The 24,008-nt window shown below is 36.7% G+C and overlaps 1 protein-coding gene across 2 annotated transcripts in view; it reads right to left on the minus strand.

The window, feature by feature from the left end:
• Positions 1-24,008, minus strand: part of PIK3C2G (phosphatidylinositol-4-phosphate 3-kinase catalytic subunit type 2 gamma) — a gene marked incomplete at both ends in the record, with an annotated part of 259,737 nt that overhangs the window by 194,843 nt on the left and 40,886 nt on the right. For both annotated transcript variants that reach the window (XM_080659571.1, XM_080659572.1), the window contains 4 exons: positions 12,567-12,689; positions 14,065-14,260; positions 18,433-18,466; positions 22,940-23,062. In XM_080659571.1, the coding sequence (XP_080515697.1) occupies positions 12,567-12,689; positions 14,065-14,260; positions 18,433-18,466; positions 22,940-23,062 (476 nt within the window). The remainder of the gene's footprint in view (positions 1-12,566; positions 12,690-14,064; positions 14,261-18,432; positions 18,467-22,939; positions 23,063-24,008) is intronic.

The raw sequence follows: 24,008 nt of genomic DNA on the forward strand, positions 1-24,008 counted from the left end.
CCTTTCTGGGGTCATCCTGGTTATATAGAAACTAGAGGCTCAGTGCACGGATTCTTGCACCAGTGGTGTTCCTCAGCCTGGCCTGTGAGGATCAGGACCAAACCGACTCTCCAGATCCCCCGAGGGGTCCAGGATTGCGAGAGGGCGGTTCTTGGGTGATGCATCCCAGAATTGGGCTCCCTCTTCTCTGGTTCCGGGTGTGTCACCCAAGAACCACAGCTTCCAAGTCACTGCAGCATTGGCAGCTCCTGCATTGAGCTTCTGCCCCTTGGTGGTCAGTGCACATCATAGCTATCAGATGGAGCGTCCTCACCCTGGTGGTCATTGTGCATCCTAGCTACCGGTCAGATGGTTGAATGGTCAGATGGTCGCTTAGGCTTTTATATACAGACTAGAGGCCTGGTGCATGAAATTCGTGCACTGGGGGGGTGTCCCTCAGCCCAGCCTGCACCCTCTCTAACCTGGGACCCCTTGGGAGATGTCTGACTGCCATTCCCACAGGGCAGTCGAACAGTTGGACATCCCTCTCACAATCCAGGACTGCTGACTCCCAAAAGCTATCCTGCTTGCCTGCCTGATTGCCCCTAACCACTTCTGCCTGTCAACTTGATCGCCACCTAATCACTCCCCTGCCAGCCTGGTCATCCCTAACTGCCCTCCCCTGCAGGCCTGGTCCCCCCCAACTGCCCTCCCCTGCAGGGCCAGTCACCCCCAACTGCCCTCCCATACCAGCCATCTTGTGGTGGCCATCTTGTGATGACATGGGAATTGCCATCTTTTGACCATATGGGGGCAGCCATTTTGTGACCACATGGGGGTGGCCATCTTGTACTAGGAAGTGACAGTCAATTTGCATATTACCTCTTTATTATATAGGATGACCAGAGAGTCAAGATGGCTGCCATCAGGATGGCAGTGAGAGAGAGAGTGTTAGTGAGTGAGGGAGTGAAAAGAAGTGTGGGGATGTGTGTGGTATGTGTGTAAGTGTGTGTGAGAAGGACAGTTAGATACTGCAGGACTTTTGGGGGCTGGCAGTCTGGGCTCTTTTAGACAGGGAGTCCCTGCTACAGCTGCAAGCACTGCGGGTGGATAGCACTGGCACAGAAGCCACACCATTTTGAAGGGGACAGCTGCTGAGACTAGGAGCCAAGGCTCACCACCATCCAGACTGGTCTCAAACACCACCCAGGACCCTACAGACATGCTGGCGAAAGACCTGTTACCTCAGCTGCAGACCCATGGACACAAGACTCCAGCCTCCTCGGTCACAGAAATCCTAGAGTGTGCAATCCTCCCTTTGGCCCACCGCTGGGGCCACAGGTCTCACGCATCCTGGCACTTGGGCTCCCTGATGACTCTCAGGGTGTGCTACCCTCCCACTGACCTGCCACTTTAGCTAGGTGGTCTAGCACGTCCCAGCACCTGGACTCTTTGGTGACTGGAAAAATGGGGAGACAAAGAATCAACCTTAAAGGAAAGAAAAGGAGGACTCACCAGAATAGGAACTAAAAGAAAAGGCATTAAATGAAACGGAGGCATGCAATATGTCAAAAAAGAATTCAGAGTAAAGATTGTACAGTTCATAAACCAGATGGATGAGAATATCAACAACTTATATAAGAATCAAAAGGAAATGAAAAATGATATAGCTACAATAAAAATCACAATGGAAGGTTTCAACAGTAGACTAGAAGAAGCGTTGAACTGAATTAGTGAGTTAGAAGACAGGGCAGAGAAACACACCCAGTCTGAATAGCAATTGGAGAAAAAAATTAAAAAGCAGGAGGAGAGCCTAAGGGAGCTTTGAGACAAAATGAAACAAAGTGACATACGTATAATAGGAGTGCCAAAAGGACAAGAAGAGTAACAAGGATTAGAAAACCTATTTGAAGTAATAATGACAGAAAACTTCCCTGATTTGGGAAACCAAAAAGTCACACAAGCCCAGAGAGTCCCAGACAAGATGAACCCAAAAAGACCCACACAAAGACATGTCATAATTACAATGGCAAAGGTTAATGACAAAGAGATAATCTTAAAGGCTGCAAGAGAGACAGAGAGTTACCTACAAAGTATCTTCCATTAGATTATCAAATGATTTCTCAACAGAAAAAAAAAATCAGGCCAGAAGGGAACAGAATGAAGTATACAAAGTCATGCAAAGCAAGGGACTGAATCCAAGAATACTCCATCCAGCAAGGATATCATTCAAAATTGAAGGGAGGAAATAATGAGCTTTGCAGACAAAAAAAGGCTAAGGGAGTTTATAACTACCAAGCCAGCAATGCAAGAAATGCTAAAGGGATTGTTGTAAAAAGAAGAAATAGAAAGGGAAGAAGGAACACAGGCATAAAGAATAAAAATGGCTACAAACAAATACCTATCAATTATAACCTTAAATGTAAATGGACAAAATGCTCCAATCAAAAGATATAGAGTGGCAGAATGGATAAGAAAACATGACCCATATATATGCTGTCTACAAGAAACCCACCTCAAAACAAGGGACTCACACAGACTGAAAGTGAAGGAATGGAAAAATATTTTCCAGGCAAATGGAAATGAAAAAAAAAAAAAAAAAGCTGGGGTAGCAATACATATATCTGACAAAATAGACCTCAAAGTTAAAGCCATAACAAGAGACAAGGAAGGCCACTTTATAATACTAAAGGAATTTATAAAACAAGAGGATATAACTCTGGTAAACATATATGCACCCAATGTGGGAGCACCCAAATACATAAAAAAACTTCTGGAAGATATCAAGGGAGAGATTGACAGCAATACAATCATGGTAGGAAACTTTAATACCCCATTGACATCACTGGATAACTCCTCTAGACAAAAAATCAGCAAAGAAACAGCAATCTTAAATGACTCACTAGATCAAATGGACTTAATTGACATCTTCAAAACATTTCACTCCTAAGTTACAGAATATACATTCTTCTCAAGTGCACATGTGACATTTTCAAAGATAGACCACATATTAGGGCACAGACAAAGTGTCTTCAAATTCAAGAAGACTGAAATCATATCAAGCATCTTCTCAGATCATAATGGCATAATATTAGAAATCAACTACAATAAAAACAATAAAAAAATTCAAACATTTGGAGGCTAAATAACATGTTATTAGACAATTATTGGGTTACCAAAGAGATCAAAGAAGACATAAAAACATCCTGAAAACAAATGACAATGAAAACACAACAATACCCAAAATCTATGGGACATAGTGAAAGCAGTCATGAGAGGGAAGTTCATAGTATTATAGGCCTACCTTAAAAAACCAAGAAAAACTGGTAATAAATTATCTAACCCTACAACTTAAAGAATTAGAAAAAGAGCAACAAGAAAAGCCCAGGGTGAGTAGAAGGAAGGAAATAATAAAGATCAGAGTGGAAATAAATGACATAGAGACCAAACAACAATACAAAAGATCAAGGAAACTAAGAGCTGGTTCTTTGAAAGGATAAACAAGATTGATGAACCTCTAGCCAGGCTTACCAAGAAGCAAAGAGAGAGGACCCAAATAAATAAAGTCAGAGTTGAAATAAGAACAGAACCCAAAGAAATACAAAGGATTGTAAAAAAAAAAAAAATACTATGAACAACTCTACTCCAAAAAACTGGACAACCTAGAAGAAATGAACATATTCCTAGAAAAATATCACCTTGCAGAACTCAATCAGGAAGAATTAAAAAATCTAAATAGGCTGATAACTATGAAGGAAATTGAAGCAGTAGTCAAAAAACTTCCAGCAAACAAAAGCCTGGGCCAGATGGCTTCACAAGTGAGTTTTACCAAGCATTCAAAGAAGAACTAAAACCTATCATCCTCAGACTATTCCAAAAAACTCAAGAGGAAGGAACATTTTCAAGCTCTTTCTATGAAGCCAGCATTACCCTAATCCCAAAACCAGATAAACACACTACAAAGAAAGAGAATTACAGGTCAATATCTCTAATGAACATAGATGCTAAAATTCTCAACAAAATCCTAGCAAATCAGATTCAGCATTACATTAGGAAGATCATACAGCATGACCAAGTGGGATTTAATCCAGGGATACAAGGATAGTACAATATCCACAAATTAATAAACATGATACATCACATAAACAAACTGAGAGATAAAAATCACATAGTCATATCAATTAATGCAGAAATGGTATTTGACAAAATCCAACACCCTTTCCTGATTTAAAAAAGAAAAACTTCAGCAAAGTGGGAATAGAAGGATCATACCTCAACAAAATAAAAACCTTATATGACAAACCTGCAGCCAACATCATACTCAATGGGCAAAAACTAAAACCATTTCACCTAAGAACAGGAATAAGACAGGGATACCCTTTTCACCACTCCTGTTCAACATAGTACTGGGAGCGCTAGCCATAGGATTAGACAAGAAGAAGAAATAAAAGGCATCCAAATTGGAAAAAAAAAGAAGTAAAACTGTCATTATTCACCGATGACAAGATATTGTACATAGGAAACCCCAAGACTCCATAAAAAAACTACTAGATTTAATAAATGAATTTGGCAACATAGCAGGATACTAAATTAACACCCAGAAATCTATGGCTAGTTTATACACCAATAATGTACTCACTGAAAAAGAAACAAAAAAACAAACAAACAAAAAACAATCCATTTTACCATTGCATAATTATAATACCTAGGACTAAACTTAACTAAGGATGTAAAAGACCTGTACTCAGAAAACTACAGGACATTGAAAAAAGAGATAGAGGAAGACATAAACAAATGGAAGTATGTACCATGTTCATGGATTGGTAGAATCAACATCAACAAAATGTCCATATTAACCAATGCAATCTATAGATTTAATGCAATCCCCATTAAAATATCAACAGCATATTTCACAGACTAGGAAAAAACTCTCCAAAAATTCATATGGAATAACAAAAGACCCCAGATAGCTGCAGCAATATTAAAAAAAAAAAAAGAACGAAGTTGGAGGGATCACAATACCAGATAACAAGCTATATTACAAAGCCACTGTATTCAAAACTGCCTGGTATTGGCACAAGACCAGACATATAGACCAATGGAACAGAACAGGGAACCCAGAAATCAACCGAAGCCATTATGCTCAATTAATATTTGACAAAGAAGACAAGGACATGCAATGGAATCAAGACAGTCTCTTCAATAAATGTACTTCAACATAGTACTGGGAGCGCTAGCCATAGGATTAGGTGTTGGTATAATTGAACAGATACATGCAAAATAATGAAACTAGACAACCAACTTACACCATGCAAAAAAATAAACTCAAAGTGGATAAGCTAAGCCAGTCAGAGAAAGATAAATATCATATAATCTCACTTATTTGTGGAATATAATGGACAACATAAACTGATGAACAAAAATAGATCCAGAGAAAGAGAAGCATCAAACAGACCATCAAACTTCAGACGGAATGGAAGGTAGGGTGGCGGGGGGCAGAGGGGTAAAAGATCAACCACAGGGCTTGTATGCCTGCATATAAGTATAACCAATGGACACATACAGTAGCGGGGTGATGGCATGTGCTGGGGTTGCTGGGGAGAGGTCAATGGGGGAAAAAGGAGACATATGTAATACTTTAAACAATAAAGAATTTTAAAAAGAGAGTTGAACATATGAAAAAAAAAGAAGAAATGACTAAGTTCTATGATAAGAGCCTCAAGATAAGTATGGTCTTTAGAAGAGATCTATTTGTGAGACAAAGAGATGAAATATGTATTTTTCAAAAGACTGAGGTGGGAGAATATGTTTACTAGAAGATGAGAAGGCTAGAGAGAAATAGGAAATTTGGAACAGAGATAGGTAGGTAGGGGGAGATCCATGGAAACAGATTCACCAAGGGATGGAAAGAAGAGAAAAGTGACTGGGAGAGCAAATGAGGCAACTTAGATTGAGTGATATCTGATGGCATAAGGTATGAGGAATATGAACAAAATCTACTGTCCTTGTATTTCCCAGTTGATCTTTGATGTCAACTTGTTTAAGCAATGGGTAATTATTAAAGGACTAGAGGCCTGGTGCACAAAATTCATGCACAGCGGGGGTGGGGGGATGGGGAAGGAGTCCCTCAGCCTAGCCTGCACCCTCTCTCAATCTGGGACCGTTGGCTCCTAACCACTCACCTGCCTGTCTGCCTGATTGCCCCTAACCACTCTGCCTGCCTGCTTCATCACCCCTAATCCCTCTGCCTGTCTGCCTGATCACTCCTAACCACTCTGCCTGCATGCCTGATTGTCCTTAACCATCTCTGCCTTAACCCCCACTGTGGTGGTTTCATTTGGAATAACATTGGGAAGGTCGTTCAGCTGTCTGGTCTAATTAGCATAATATGCTTTTATTATTATAGATTGACTAGAGGCCTGATGCATGAAGATTCGTTCAAGAATAGGCCTTCCTTCCCCTGACTACCGGCACCACCTTCGCTCCAGCCTGGAGCCGCCTTTCCGCCTTTGCTCTGGCCAGAGCTGCCTTTTGCCTCTCATCTTGTCGTGTCAATTTGCATATTCCCTCCTTATTGGCTGTGGGAGCCACCATCTTTGTTGTGGAGTTACAGTCAATTTGCATATTCTGTCTTTATTAGATAGGAGGATGACCAAAGCCTATTATCCAATTGGAAATTGCTGATTGAGGTTAGCCCAGCTGAGGCCTCAGGCATTATTAAGCATCCTCTTGCACTAAGAATTGGCTGTCTAATCAGGATACTAGGGAGCAGTCCTTAATCAAAGTGTCAGATAAGACATTGGTAACCCCCTTTTGTGAGTGGTTGGCAGCATCCAACCTCAGGAATGAGGAGAAATTAATTTAGCCCAGTGACCATGACTGATGTTGTGGAAGTACACATCCCTTTCTTCAAGATGCTATTCCCAGAAATGAAAAGGTCCAGATCTAGGGTGGTAATATAGCAGCAAAGAAGAGGAAAGACAGAAAGAACTATTTTAGAGGTAAAATGGATAATTAATATTTGACTGATAGCATATCAGTGGAACAGGACAATGAATTAAAGATGAGTTTTAGGCTTCTAGATTATATTCTAGTGGATGCCTTTAACTGAAATATGTAATTTAGGACATGATGTCATTAAATTAAGAATAAATCTGAGATGTCAATATGTAAACTATGTGTGGAGAGGATGAGTCAGAGATTTGGATCTGGATACAAATAAATTTAAATAATGGCTCTATGACCAATAAGATGTTCTTCCTTGAGCAATGAATTTAACTTTTTAAGCCTGGCTTTTCCTTATCCATGATATGGAATGAAAATTGCAAAACACTATATGTGGAAAATGGTAGGTTGTATACCTGCATTATATTTATTATTCAATCAGTAGAGTAAATTGTATTATTAAAGATTAATAAAATTTACATTACTAAAAGTTAAATTGTTATATGTTTAGATAGCTAAAACTGAAAGTATTTCTTTCATATTCTTTAATACTCATAATATTCATTTAAGATAATATCAGTATATTTATCAACTTAAAAGAAGCTCTGAAAATCAATACAAGATGTTAATGATCCTGTGGAATGCACACCAATTTCCTGAATGTTCTCTCTTTTACTTGTAATTGGCTTTCTATTCAGGTTTCATATTTCTGTGTAAGAATGGAAGCTATAAATTCACTTTATTCTTCAGATAATCTAGAATGTTCTTTTTTTCCTATTGAGTCTGGCTTCTTCATGTATAACTTCACATATTAGTGAGCTTTTTCTATTAAAAATGACAAAAATTCGATAGGTTACAGTGGATAGTTACTGCCAATCTCCATTCTGTCATTTTTTATTAATGAAAATAAATTCTTCTGGGGCAAGAATACATGCTTCCTAAATAGTTATTTATTTCTTGAATACATATGGATTTTTAAAGCCAGAATAATTTCACATTCACTGGGAAATCTTTTCTTGCAACTTCTACATGGCTATTGAAAAATCAAAGGAATGAACTTTTAGACAAAGAAAGGGAGAAAAATCAAAGGAATGAACTTTTAGACAAAGAAAGGGAGAAAAATACTTTAAGAGGCAATTCGATAAGTGAAGTCAGATTGCTTCTTTTTATCCAAGCAGCTGGCACCAACCTTGAGTTTTAATCATATATTTTCCTTACTCTACTACTGAAAAATGAGTGAACATTAAATTTTCCTTAAACAATTTTTCTTCTATAAGAGATACTTTTCCTAAAATCCCAGTAAATTTTTAATAGTTAAATAAGAGATTTAAAAAGTCACATATTTTAGAACTCTCCTTTAATACTGATATATAACAATAGACCATTGTAAGGACTTTGACTTTTGTCTGAGTGAAACAGGAAGTCAATTCAGGATTTTTAAACATAGCCTGACTTACATTTTAGAAAAGGTCACTTTAGCTGCTGTGTGAAAAGGATTATAAAGGTACAAGGGAAGCAGGGAGATCATTATTGGGCTACTGTGGTAATAGAGGAGAGAGATGATGGTGGTTGAGACCAAGGAAAATGATGAGAAGTAATTTCCTGGAAATGTTTTGAGGAGAGAGCCAATAGGACTTCCTGGACACAGTGTCTGAGAGTAGGAAATTGAGGTTAAGGATTTGACCCGAACAACTGGAACTGAAAATGATCACCCACAGTGGCCATCTATGGGTGGACAAAGTTTAGAATATAAGACTGAGAGTTCAGTCTTATACATGTTGCATGTGTAAATGTGGAGTTTGTGACTGATGCCTCGGTTAGTGATATAAATTTGGAAGTTGTTGGTATATAGATGGCATTTAAAGCTATGTGACTATAAGAGCAAATTAAAGGACTGAGAATAGCAACATCAGAGAAGAGGCTTAAGGGCTAAGACCATTAGCACAGTGTCTGGGGAGAAGAAAATAAGATGAAGAAGGTATGTCTAATGAGGGAGGAGGAAAGCTAAAAGAATGTAGGAGACAAGTGTAGAGCATATTTAAATATGGAGGGTGAGATCAACAGTGACAGCTATTCCTAATAGATGTGTAAGATGAAGACCGAGAAACAAACATCAGATTTAACTATGCAGGTCACTGGTGACTCTAATGGGCAATTTCAGATGAGCAGAGGTGATGAAAGCCTGATTGGAATATGTTTTAGAGCAGAGAAAAAAATGGAAGAAAGTGAATATAGACAACTCTTTGGAAGGATTTTACTACAAAGCAGAAAAAAGAATGGGGTGGTGCTGTTGGTGGGAGAATGAAGTAGAGCAGCAATTTTCAATCGGTGTGCCATAAGAATTTTTAAAACATGCAATACCTCTTTAGTCTGGGGCAGTGGTCAGCAAACTCATTAGTCAACAGAGCCAAATATCAACAGTACAACGATTGGAATTTCTTTTGAGAGCCAATTTTTTTAAACTTAAACTTCTTCTAACACCACTTCTTCAAAATAGACTCGCCCAGGCTGTGGTATTTTGTTTAAGAGCCACACTCAAGGGGCCAAAGAGCCGCAGTTTGCCAACCACAGGTCTGGGGCACTGACCTCTTTTCCTTTAGATTGTCAAATAAAAAAAAAAAATGGCAACAGCCAACACAACAATAGCTGTACAGCGTGAATGCCCTATCTTGAAGCATACAAATACAGTATGGGTCATATAATAGAGTTGCATCTTATTGGTTATATGGCATAATAAGGTTGCATCTGATTGGTTAGTTCTTTGTACCAGAAATCCTTATATACACATATAGCAGAATTTTAGTTTACATGTGATGGGTGCCATGAGATGAAAAAGGTTGAAAATTTCTGGAGTAGAGTTTTTTTAGCAAATATGTTTTTATTGATTTCAGAGAGGAAGGGATATATATATATATATGTGTGTGTATGTATATATATGAGGAAGGGATATATATATATATATCCCTTCCTCATATATATACATACACACACATATATATATACACACACATATATATCAATTGAAAGAGAGAATCATTGATCTGCCACCTCCTGAATGCCCCACACTGGGGGTAGAGCCCACAACTGGGGCATATGCACTGACCTGGAATTGAACCATGACTTCCTGATTTATAGGTCTATGCTCAACCACTGACTCAAACTGGCCTGTTTTAACTTAAGATATGATAACTATTTTAGAATATAAATACTCTGCCTAAGATTTTTATATGTTGTAAGAAACAGTTTGGAAATCACTGTAAAACATTAACTTTGGAGACAGAGTGGGTCTGAGTACCAGTTATGCAATTTATTGATTGTGGAACTTGGGGCAAGTTAATTAATCTTTGTAAACATCAATATGCTGATCTGTAAAATGGATATGACAATACCTGCTATATATTTTTGTTTTTAAGTTGAGATGAGATAATATATTTGGGGTTTATACTATGATGATTAAAATATAATAGGTAGTAAAAAATCTATGCCACATATTGTTAAACAATACAGTTTCTGTCTGTAAATTTACAGTATAATAATGGAATGTACAATTGATTATAGTATAATGGCACATGCTAATAAAATATATAAAGAATACTACAGGCACTAGAAAATGGTACATAAATATTTTTTATGAAAATTATATAAAACAAAAATAATTTTGGGTTGAAATAACTAACTACTAGGGAAATCAAATAAATTCTACCAGGAAACAGAACACTTGTGCAGTCTTGAAGGAAGAGAAGAAAAATATATCAAAGTACTTATTCCAACAACACTAATTATCTTTAATTTATTTTGATATTTTTCCTTTGAAATTGACTTTAGAATTAGATTTTTCTCTTAAATTGTTTAAATGATGGAACATAGCTGTCATATGAAAATGAATCTGATTTTTGGGATTGAACAACCAGTAATAATTTTAATTAGTTAAGAAGACTAATTTTAGTAATTGAGCTTGATAACATTTTTGAGGAGTCACTTATTACACAAAATTCATTCATTTGCCCAGCAACACTTACTGGCCTCTTATTCTGTCTGGTGCTGTTAAAGATACAATAACAAATTTTAAAATAAAATTTAAAAAACAAAAGTAAAAAAGGTCTTTTTATTATTTAGCAGAAACAAACAGCTATATAAACAAATACATTCAGTAGAGGACCATAAAGGAGTAGTCTGAGGTTTGACTAATTGACAAATAAAAAAAGGTGGCCACTTTTTTGAATGATACAGGAAAGGGTTTATAGAGAAGGTAGAAGAATTGGAAAACAATTAGGCGTTCTCAAGGACAGTGGGTGCAAATGAAGGACCCTTAGCAGAGGGGAAATTTCTCAGTTCATATTTAGGGTAAGTAGATCAGATACAGGGAGTGGCTGGGTACAGGGGCAAGAGTAGGGCTAACTCCAGAGATGAAGATTCAGAGACAGGCAGGGGCAAAACCACAGAGGGCCTTGTGTGCTAGGCTAAATGACGTGTATTTTACCTTAAGGGAATTGGAAACCACTAAAGAATGTTACAAGTGGAAGTGACTCTGCGCAACGGAATGTGATTTTATAATTGAAGGTCAGGCATTTGGTCAAAGTAATTAAGAACTTAACCAAAGTGGGCGAGACAAGGGTATCACGGTCCTAGAATAAGGAAGATTTGCTTTGGGATTGAACAACCAGGGAGTATGTAAGAATTGAAGCTCACATGCTATGTCTCAGGACATGTCTGCATTGATTGAGATAACACTAAGAATGAGATAAATGGTGTCATCTAATGGCATCATAGGACTTCTAGAAATTGTGCCAATTATCATTAGGAAAGTATAATTTTGGGAATGAAATTATCTCCCAAGAAAGCCAGACCTTCGGAAAGGTCTGATGGAGAGTGAACTGAGGCATTTTCTTCTGCTTGAAATGGGAAGAAAATTGACTCTCAATGAGCAATGGATACCTGGAAAAATGACCGAATGATAAAGGGTTAGTGTAATAGGAACAGCAGGAAAAAGAATCAGGAACCATGAAAAGAGTCATAGATGGTAGTTTATGAGTACCCTGAGATTCTAATTAAAATGAGGGCTAGAGTTGAGGGAAACAGGAGAGGAGGCAGGCCAGGATAATGTCAAGAAGGTACTTTTCCTTATTGATATAATAAAGTTCTATAAAATTTGGAAGTAGGAACCAGCCACCCCAGATTAGGTGGCATTCTATACAATGCACAGATAATTACCTGTAAAAATACCTGATTGTTTAAACAAATTTGTACCAATTGGCTTTTGTGGGGAAATGGAGATTACATACATTATTTGGTAATTTCTTCCTTCTTTGTTATATCAGGAATCTACCTCCCTCCAACTCCAAATAGAAGGTATTCCTTTTATCCACAGTCTGTGAATGATTAATAATTCTCCCTTTTCCAATTTCCTTCTTTGATCAGTTAGATAATGTGGATTGGACACTTGTCTAGGTTTTTAAATGGACTTTTAATCTGTTGAGTTGAACAATCAGTTATCTATTAGCCCTAGCATATTTATCACATCACCGAATCAAATTAACTGGCAACATTTTTTTTTAAAATCACATGCTTCACTTAAACAAAAACAAACAAACCTCTGATCTTTATCAGATAAATAATCCTGCCAGAGAAAAGATTAAACTTACGTTTCATTCCAGTTGACCAAGAAAAAGAACAATTTTTTGACTGGAATATTTCTGTAGTTTTTCACTTGGAACAGCTTCTTTCCAGCATAAGTAAGCCAACAGGAAAAAGAAAATGCTTTATAGCTAAAAAGAAACAACGTTGATTCAATAAGCTGAATACTATCCAGAAACAAACTTTCTATATGGGTCAATTATTGTTATAGTTAAACGTCAAATAATAAAGTGCTGTTTGCTTGTATAAAGTTTGATTTTAAAATGACTTTAAAAATTTATGTTGGGTGATGTCAGCAAGATGGCAGAATAGGAAGCCCCAGATCCTCCTTCCCCCATGGAGACACCGATTCAAAAGTAATACATGGATCTATTCCCTTTGAGAACAATCCAGAAAAAAGTTAAGAGGCTCCTGCACCACAGACAAGTTCAAAACCACATAGAAATCAGTAAGAAAATGCATGGTATTTATTTTCCAGAGCCCCTCATCCAAGCAAATCAGAAGGAAGCTCCCACCTCCCGGCCTTCCCTTGGGGTGGGAAAGAGAAGACTGCAGCATATATCCAACACTCAGACATTTTAGGTATCTACCCAAGTGACTGGTTACTATTCAAGTGCTGAATAGGAATGGGTGCCAGTTTGGGGCCTCTGAGAACAAACACTTGTGAATAACCAGTTGGTCAAGCAAGAGAAAAGCGACCCGCCAATGTAAAAGAGAGATCTCATAAGTTTATCTGCAGATTTCTCCGCAGAAACCTTGCAGGTCAAAAGGGAGTGGGCTGATATATTCCAAGTTCTAAAAGAAAAAATGTCAATCAAGAATATTCTATCTGGCAAAACTGTTTTCTTAACAACTTTAATTGACTTAATCAATATGATCATATAGATTTAACATAAGGAATTAAAAAATATTACTCTAATTATGTTATTCAAGAAAATACTACATGATAGAATCAACCTAAATTCTGGTGATGCTCCATGCATTAATTGTGGTTAATTTCTATTTTAACTAAAGTAACTTTGGCTAATTTCCATGTTATCAAGATACTGATCTCACAAACTGTCACAACTTGATGGGGATCAGAGTGAATTTTTTATTTTTATTTTTAATTACTCTCCATCTTCCTGTATGTGTGTGACCTTTCTCTCTCTCTCTCTCTCTCTCTCTCTCTCTCTCGTCTGTGAATTGGCATTAGTCATTTAGATACAAACTTAAAAACAAAATTTTAAAATAGGATGAGCATTTTCCATTTCCATAACAATATAGTGACCACATGCAGCCATTTTTAATACAGGGAATGGGAGAAGACTTGAGGGAAAAGGAGTACTAATTAAGAAAAAAAGGTTTTAAAAATGATTTTAAGAATAAGCATAGATATATTCTGATTACATTTAAAAATTTTATGAAATATTTGCCCTTGCAAATAAGAACAAGAAAAAATATGCTGTAATTAGAAGCTATGTAAATATGAATCAACACTTTTGTGAAAAATTCACCACCACTCACCCGTGCACCCAGGTCTCTGGAATATTGTGAGCTGCATATACTGTGAAGCTAAGGTGGGAATGGAGCCCGGGATTTACACAGGAAACAATAACAGGTATATTTAGAGGCTGGAAATCTGTATAAAAGCTGTTGCAATAAACATCAATTAGCTGGTAAATGGATGCAGACAGTTCAGTTGTCACTTTTTCTATCAAGCCTAGGGGAGAAATGATAGAAATTAGGTCATCTGTAAAGGGCCATATTTATCATTAGCTGTCTATTATAACTCTGAAATGTTTTATAATAAAATTTAAGTAAAATTTAATTAAAATGACCCTCCTCCAACTGAAGTCAATTAGCCATCTGGCCCTCCATACACAGCCTGGGTTAGGTGCTCATAGTATTGATACTCAATAGGCTTTCATATCTTCAGCTGCAGAAATTTTAGAAACACAACGTTTAACACAAATCAGAGTTTTAAATTATTAATTTGGGATTCTCATCAACTGTCATTTGCAATCGTTTTTAAGTTATCATTTGGAATTCACAAAAAAAAAGGCATGTTTGCTACATGGCCTATAACTTCTTCTAACAAATTTCATCTAAAAGTTACTCATAATAAATTTGATTATGCTATGGCATTTACCATTCACTAAACACTAATTATATAGCATACCTTGCCCTCCTATGAATAGAGAATGGTATTAGTACATGGCTAGAAGCTGAAATAAGCTTGAAATGAATGATTTATGATGTTTACTTCATCTAGTCAAAATCAAAATAAAGTTTTACTGGACTTGTATCACTGATTATTTAAAGGGCATCTATTGATTTTTCCTAAAAGTGACCTGAAGTGTCATGGAGGAAGAAAAATAGAAAAAAATAAAAGACTAAGAACGGGCTAGCAGTTAGATGACGGCATGTGAAAAGAGTCACCTAATTAAGGAATGCAAGGTAAGCTTTCCTGAGAATGACTTTCTTTCTCCTCATAAACTCTCTTTGCTGGAAAAATTCCTGCCTGAGAGGAAGGCAGTAAAAGAGTCTGACGAAATGTACCAGGTAGAACCGGTGGCCTTCGATCCAAGTCAGGAAAGATGGCACCATTACATTGGAGAAGCTTATGAGGACGGGGAGCAGCACCCTCCTGTTCAGTGTCACACCTCTTAATGGTCCAGGGCATAGCATCCACTGCTGGCATTTTATAGGCAGCAATGAATAGCTGCAGGATTAGAATCCTTAACATACGCACTACTTGCAATTATTTTGTTTTAATATTCAACTATAGTAGTATTTTAAAAATTAAATGAAGAATAAACTCCACTGTAAAAGCTCAAGCATTATTTTTACCCAGATGAAAACAATCTTTGACAAATAGTCAAGTGACAAAAGGGATTTAAGAAATGAAAAGAATGTATGAAGCGAAATGTTAAGAATGAAATGTCTGGTTTCCTCTCCCTCCTCCTTGATGAACAAAATAGGGACACTGTCCCCTTGCCTGGTGTGACAGAGTCTAGAAGGGGGCAGGAGTCACATGGCCAGCTTGGTCAGGACCGGAGACCTCTCAGTGGGGATCTGCCCCTGGTCCCATCTGTCAGGCCTCAGCCAGTCCTTGAATCAGGCCTTCTTAAACCCCACTGTCTTGTCCTGGTAGATGAGAGTATGGCCGAAAATCATGCGGAAAAATCAGTATGATCTCAACTGAATGTTTCCTTTTTCCAGCCTTCTTAGGGGAACTGGCGCAGCACGATGGGATGGAGTTCGTGGATGAGGTTGATGGGGCAGATGAAGACTTTGTAACCGTCCTCCTGCTGTTCATGATTCCTGGGTGGTGGTGGTGGGGGGTGTAGTTTCGAAATTCGGTTTCGATCTGGGCCCCTCCAGCTTCCATTCAGACCCGGGACCATGGCCCCGAGGCGGGTGTTTTCCCTCAGCTGCCTGGCAGGTGTTTGCTGATGATGTGGGTGACTTCTGTGGCTCCCGACACGGAGGAAGGAATGGTTTTAATAAACTTCAATCCCGATTTTACAAGTTGGAGACTCAGTGGGTCAGAGTGCAGTCCTTTTCCAGGAAAGTGTCCAAGTGGGAGTGCCTGATGAGGAAGATGGGCTGCATGGCCTTGCTTTGCGGTGGTCCAACCTGGACACCCGTTCTTATCCGGATTCCAGGGGTTGGGCAGGGACAGTGGTCAGCAAACACCCTTGTGGACTGCAGTGTCCCAATGCACAGGCGTTTGGATACTCAGGAGAGAGGTCAGCTTCAGGGTCGACTTCTTCCCACATCCTGTCCCTCAGTAGCTCTGTCCATCACTAAACGTTTTATGTTGTTCAATAGGTGCTGTTATTCACTTAGCTATTTGTAATTTCTTAGGAAATTTATTAGATGTCCACATTTTACTTATTTGCTGTATTTTTAAAATTGTGCCCTTTATTGAAACAGCCAGAGAGGACAAGCTCAGTGATAGCGCTCTAATTAAAATTCTCTGAGAAATCAGCAGTAGCAATTAATGAGATAGAGCAAGACAGCAGCATAAAATAGTCCCAAAAGGAGGATTGTCACACTTAGGAGACCAACCAACAGGGATTCTACTGAACAACAGGCAGGAAAGAATCACACACTCGTAGAAACATCTTGTTTCCTGGTCCCCAACTTGTATTGTTGGTACTCTGAAGCAGAAGCACAGACTTCTTGTTAACAATCCCAAGTTGTGCAAATGAATACACACACAAAACAGATCATAAAGTGAGACCAGAGATCTCATTAATTCAAGAGCCAGCATATATTTTGGGGACTCGTAATTATTTCAATAATTACTCAAACTCTACTCTTTACTTTTTGGGGCATATATACAGACTTTGGTTATAATTTGCTTCTTCCAGGCAGTACAGAGATGTGTGTCTATGCATTATGCTTTACTTCCAAATGCATTTCATGAAGAATGCATTTCAAAGATCATTAGAAATGTATTAAGCACCAAAGATACTGGGCTTGATGGTGAAAGATGGAGGGATAATGTTTATTACCCCTGATTTTAGTTTGGCAAAAATGTTCTAGCATAATGAAATAAAGAAACAATGACAATACTTATGCAATTAAAACATTCATTAGAATCTATGATGATTTAGTATAGAATATAAGTCTCTGGGAGCATTCCTGTGCAATTTTATGGGATCTTACATTCCAATCTCTAAGAAACATGAGTGAAGGGATTTTATTCCAACATTCCTAGCAGAAAGGAAGAGAGGACTAGCTCCATGTTGGCATACCCCAGGCTTGTTCACTCCACATTCTATCACTAGCCTTTCTGTTAGTATGATTGTTGGGGAGGGCCACTCCACCGCCTTCGCTCCCTTTGTGGTGTTATGGAGTTTTATGAATGTCTGGAACAGGAATTTTCCCACTAGCACAGGTCTTTTTCTCTCTGTCCTCTGTCATCCCGTTCTCCTCTGTGATGTGAAGTGGCAGTTCTTCAAATATAATTGAATGTCTTCTTCTGAGCAGTGAGAATTAGAGTTGAAAGGATGTCTCATTGTACATAACGTTCTACTGACAATGATTAAGGGTATGGAGGACAGGTCACAGTTCATATTTGCATTTCACTATCACCTCTGAATCCTAGGGTGCTAGCTGAGCATATGTGAGTCTGTTGCCTTGAAGGTACTGAGTGTTCATTTGCTAAATACCATCTGCCTGTGAGAACAAGAACAACCCTGGCCACACCTTGCACGTTAAATACTATTACATCTTTAATGCTTATAAGGAAAACTGAGGATCAAAGAGTTTAATTATCTAAGATCATAAAGTCAGAAAGTGGCAGAGTTGAAATTCAAAACCAGTTCTGCTCCATTCCAAAGTCTTTCCTCTATATTCTCTATTTTCTATGAAGGCAAAGTCCTCCTGTGGCTTGCAGTTCTATGGGCTTCTCAGGGCCTCTGGAAACACTATATACAGAACCAAATTCTCCGATTGTCATGATAGATTGGTCTTTCAAACAGAGCTTGATTTTAAATTTTAAATTAGTGAGTTTGAAGAAAGACACCTGCTACTTTCCTGACATTCTTACATCAAAATAGAATTAGCTAAAGAACATTTTACAGTTCCTTAAAATGGTCATAAAGGTATTTTTCAGTATACCTATCATTTTTATAGATCTCTTGTTTTTTCCTATATTAAAAAAAATTCAGGTTAAAAGTTTAGAGAGTGTGGATAGTTATTCACTCTCTGAATAATAGCTTCATCAATAAAAATAGTTTTAGCAATGCATTTTTCCTTCAAAAAACATTTGTGTGTGTTTGTGTTACCATAATATTTGGATGAAAAAGTTTTAAAAAATAATTTATTTTGGGTTCTATAACTTAAAAAGAAGCACATTTGGGTACATGCATGTTTTACCTTTTTCTGAAGTCTCTGAATTTTGATGAAAACTCTAAAAAAGAAAAATAGGTGCAAGGCATATTTGTTATTCAGAAAACAAACTTACAAAACAGTTAAACTAATAATATCCAAAATCTAAACACTGAAATTTCTCTGGAATGATGAAAAGACATAGTGTTTCTTGGTGTCATATATAAATGTTGCTTATTAAACAGGAAATCTAAATTACAATATTAACAAAAGCCTAAATCCTTGTAATGAACAATCTAAGTTATTTGAGTTTTTAAAGAGAAATTTCTAGAATAGGCTCAACCTTTTTAGTATGCTTAGAACAGTTCTCCATTGCCTATGCTCAATCCCCCTCCACAACAGTGACTAATCTTTTGATATAAGTGCATTTCTAATTCTCTCTGTTTAGTGTATTCAATTCTCATTATTAACAGTCATTCAGATAAAAGTGTTGGGCTGCACCAAAAGAGGGCTGAATGAAAGTGCACAAAATCATAAAAATTTGTTATGTAGTTTCATTTCTTTCTTTTTTAATAGGAGATTAAAAAATGATAGTAAAACACGAGATCATATCCTAAAAAAAAAATCTGAAATTATTTATTTTGTTGTCATTTATGTTTATATTCATTATTATGGTGGTTTTGTTTATTTCTCTATTTATTGGCTTGTTTTTGTTATTTTTGTTGGAGGCCTAGATTGTTTTAGTGGTTTATGATTTATTGGTTATAACTTCATTATCATGAACTATATAAGGTGATTCACAGATTCACTAAAAATAAGGTTTCCAGTCCAAAAGCAAATTCATTTTTTATAAGACACTAAATTTTTAAAATGTTGCTTTGACAAGTTTGCTTTTAAGTAAATCCAATGAAAGAAAAGCCTGATTTCTCAGACAAATAAATTAGGGAATAATTGTTTTCCTATAACAAGAAACTTGCTACAGGATTCCTTTAGAGAGAAAATACTCCTATCGTGTTTAAAATGTAATTAAATTTATATACAATTCATTTAAAAGCATTTTTCACATGAACCATTTCAGAAGCATTTCTCTTGGGTAAAATATTTCATGTGAGCATAGTTCCAACCATTAGTCTTAACAATTCCACATAAGATCTTTATCCCATTCCTGTGTGTGAGACTATTGAAGATGTTAGCCTGACTTAACTAGAATTCAGTTTATTCAGAAATAAAAACTTGTATTTTAAAATCACCATGACATCCACCTACAGAACAATGTGTAAGACCATATTTTTCACTTTATGGTTCATTTATTATATGAGCATTTAGTGAAAATATATTACGTGGGATTCTGGAATATAATTTTGACAGATGGAAAATTGTTTCCAGTGCTGAGTGGGAGCATGAACTAGCGTACACCTGCCTTTGTGATATGGTTCTTCATCCTGCCCAAACTTACATTTAATAAATACCTAATTACTTCCCTGAGTGGCAGGAAAATAGTCTCTTGCAAGTTGACCAAAAAGTGTAGCCACGAGAAAAGAAAGCTTCTCAAGTTTGACTGAGTTGGCAGAAGACTCATCTGTGTCAGTATTTCTTTAGTCTTGGCTCATGGTTGCTGGATAGACTGATTACTTTGGCATTGTAAACTGCAGTTGGTTAATACACACATTCTGTAAAAATGTGCTTACTATTTGTGCCAATATTCCTATGTAGGTGGGTTAATAGTTAAGGTAGAATGGGAAAAGAGATGAACAAAAAATCTGAATGAAGGTGATATAGAATAAAGAGACTTTTAGAGTGTGCCTAAAGTAGAATCTGTTAATTGGGGGATATCGAACTATTGATTTTGGTCATTGATATGTCTGAAATAAAACTGATAAATGTCAACTCTTTTCTTCATTTCTATGCATGAGTAATCACATATAATTTAGTGCTCAAAAAGTATATAAGAAATGTGAAATGTGAATGAGCTTTCCTTGAGAATTATAATTGTTTATAGTTTTCCTAGGAAATATTCAATTTTTCCTTGAAGGATAATTTTGACTTCAGATATTAGTATATTGAGAGTTTGATATTTCAGAGAAAATTGTCATTTGTAGTCTTTTAGGCAGTTTCAGAAAATGAATGTTTTAAAGGTAAAGCTTTTTACCTAGTAATACTGTAACATCATCTGAAATGCTTCCTGCTAAAATTAGATTTTCCTCATTCTTTGATCAGTTGTTGGTTTCAGCTGACTTACTGAGAGCTGGACATAAAAATGGATGAACAACCAAGTGTTCTTAACAGATGGGAAGACACGTGTTCACATTCACGCATCTGGTCTCCTCTGGCAAAGGCTCACATTTGTCATGAGGCTGGCTGTAATCGATGGCCCTGAGGTAATGGGGACTTACGTGATACTTGTGTGAATTAACACCATCTTGGCCACATGGGGAAGATTCTCAAAAACTTCCACCAGCACCATCCCCACTACCTCCAATAAAAATCATGACTCTCATTCAAGACACTATCTTCTGGATGATTACTATTAATATTATTTTACATTAATTTAATTATTAACATTTTTTCTAATACTTAGATAATATAACAAATTATTAACATTGTTTTTAATACTCATAAGAACTCTGCAAATTCTGTTTTATTTTTCTGTTTTAGAGATGATTAAAACTAAACATCAGATAAATGAATGAATTTTCCAAAGGATATTCAGCTAGAAATTGTTAGATCTTGAATTCAAGTCATGTTCACATAACACTAAGATCTTTGTATTTTATTATACATTTTAGGTGTTCAAAATGTCTCCAGTACATGATAATCTAAGAGAAACTGTTTGTTGAAAGTAACTACCTTGTTATCTTGATTAACTTTAGTTATTATTGGAAGTTTCTTTTAACATTATGTTATTCCTAAGTTTTTGAGTTTATCAAGATATTTATTTTCAAAACATATTGGTGATAAGTTTTTCAAGACTATAGTATAATTTTCCCACTCTGACACAGAATAGAAAAATATGACCAGATTATATGTACTCACATCAGATTTCTTACCTTGCTATCATTTGTGAAAACCATGGATCTTAATATCTACACACAAATAATTTTGGAGACTAGGAAATACTCATTTTCTCCTTGAAGGATAATTTTGGCTTCATTTTCTTCTATAATTGGAAAGTGTAAGAGTAGATATTTCCAAACTAAGAAATGTTTAAGGAAATAAATGCATGTCTATCTGAGACATTGAAGTTTGGGATTTATTGATTATAGTGTTTAAATTTTGATTTCTTCATTGCTTTGTGTTTTTAGTTTTTGATAAATGTTTATCTTGGAAATCTTATGGTCATCATTTTTCCTGTCCATGCATGCAAATAAGGTACATAAATGTATATATTCATTACTACTAGCTAATCACAAAATTGTTCTAATTAAAATAAAACATAGAAAGTTCAACTTTAAGACATTACTGATTTTTTTCATAGTTTACCTATTTGAAACAATAAGCACAATTATTTATATATATTAATATAATTGCCCATTTTCTAAATCAATTTTTGAAATGTCAAGGCTGGCTTATTTAATGTAATACAATCTGTGCTGTTCCTTTCCATGCAAGTAAGAATGCAGATAATCTTTCTCTTACAAAGTTTCACATACACTGGAATGTGTATAGAAGCCTGGGTTCAAATCTCTATTAATGACCTATACACAAGCAGTGTAGGCATCAGATTTTAATAATGAAATAAGCATAAAATACCTACTCTGCAGCATTGCTATGAGGAAGAACTGCAATAAAATAAAACCTAAGTTAAATAATATTTTAGTGAAACTATTTTATTATTACAGTGTACTACCAGGGACTTGTTATTATTCTTTTTATTATCATAATTATCACAGTCAGTGTATCTTTCTGCTTAATCCCTTGCTAAACTAATAATAAGATTGAATGAATTCATCGAACCAGATTTCCTATTCTTTTTCTTGGGTAATAATCACACATCAGATTTTTGAGCTTAAAAAAGGAAATCACTTAATATTAATTTTTTTTAACTGAAAAAGAAGACAGGAAATCATTGCAGGTTGTGGGATCATAGAAGCAGTGTGCATTGCAAATTCAGCAAAACATGTCACAAAAACTGATATCTTTTCTACATAAGTGCTTAACCATGCGTTCATGGACACTCATGCCTGTATATACTGGTGCATGTGAGAGCCATTAACAGTTTGTAAAAACACTGGCCTGTGAATATTATTACGTAAGCATATTCATCTAGGTAGATTGTAGGATTGATTTCACTCTCACTTGGAAGTTATATTGTTACTACAAACTTCAAAGGTGTAAGAGATTTCCTTTTAATTTAATTAAATCCCTTTGTACAATAGAGTTGTTTTGATGGTTCCCAAATGATTGAAATATACTTGCGTGCGTGCAAACACACACACACACACACACACACACACACACACACACACACAGTAGTTAGTCCAGTCTTTCATTCTCCTTAATTAATTATTGAACTCAGGTTTAAAATAATTGCTGTGTGATAGATGAGTATATTTACCTCTGATTTTCTCTGAAGAATTAGATTTAGTTTATTTACGGCATCTGTAATTTGCTTGGTCTCCACACATCCAAGAACACTGCATATATTTTTAACTTCTTCAGTAATACTTTCCACATTTTGCTGTAGATGAAAAGAGTCAGATTTTGCAGTTTATTGAAATTGAGAGGACACTGATTTATCTTTACTCTTTCTGTGAAGAGGACATAGAATAAAACATGGTTGTTCCTATGCACAGAGCAGATTTTCAAGACTGGTTATCCTATGGCCTGAGCTATAATTTTCATTGAGCAAATGCTCAAAAGTAGGACTATTAAGATTATATGTATCAGCTCTAACTCTAGTTTAACATCTACATATATAAAAGGCTAAGTGACTAGCCGACTGGCCAGTGGGTATGACGTTCACTGACCACCAAGGGGCAGATGCTCAACGCAGAAGCTGATGAGTGGCAGCAACTTTGCAGAGTGCCCTCTTGCACTCCAGGACCCCTCAGGGGATGTCAGAGAGCTGGTTTCAGCCCAATCCTAGCAGGCCAGGCCGAGGGACCCCACCTGCTGGAGGGACCCTGCTCACTCCACAGATGCCCTTCAAGCCGTGGCACTGCCCCAGGTGCGGCCGGCCGGGTAGGGACCATGGGAGGTTGGCTCCAGGGCATGTCTGGCCCATCTTGCCTAGTCCCGCCCTGCTGGCCAACTTCTAATTAATTTCCTTTCAATGTGCATGAATCCGTGCACCAGGCCTCTAGTTATCTTAAAGTTGGAGAGAGGGAGAGGGGGAGATGTCAAGGAGGAAGGAATGGAGAGGAAGGGAGGGAGAGACAGAGTATGTTTGTTTTCTGCAAAATACTTTGAAAACAAGGCAGCAGACAGCAGACCCATGAAAAGTTTTGGAATGCATTTGTAAACAGTGTACAGGAGGGCAAAATTATTAAAAATCATATTCAGTGTTCAGAACAAACTTGGGACAAAGAAGTTTGGTGCTGGATTGTTTGGTTATCATTTGATTATACTATCCTTCAAATAATTGATGTTTCAAAAAATTACTGATAACAAATATAGTCTACAGT

The sequence above is a fragment of the Plecotus auritus genome (genome assembly GCF_963455305.1).
Source record: "Plecotus auritus genome assembly, chromosome: 3".
Taxonomy (NCBI): Eukaryota; Metazoa; Chordata; class Mammalia; order Chiroptera; family Vespertilionidae; genus Plecotus; species Plecotus auritus.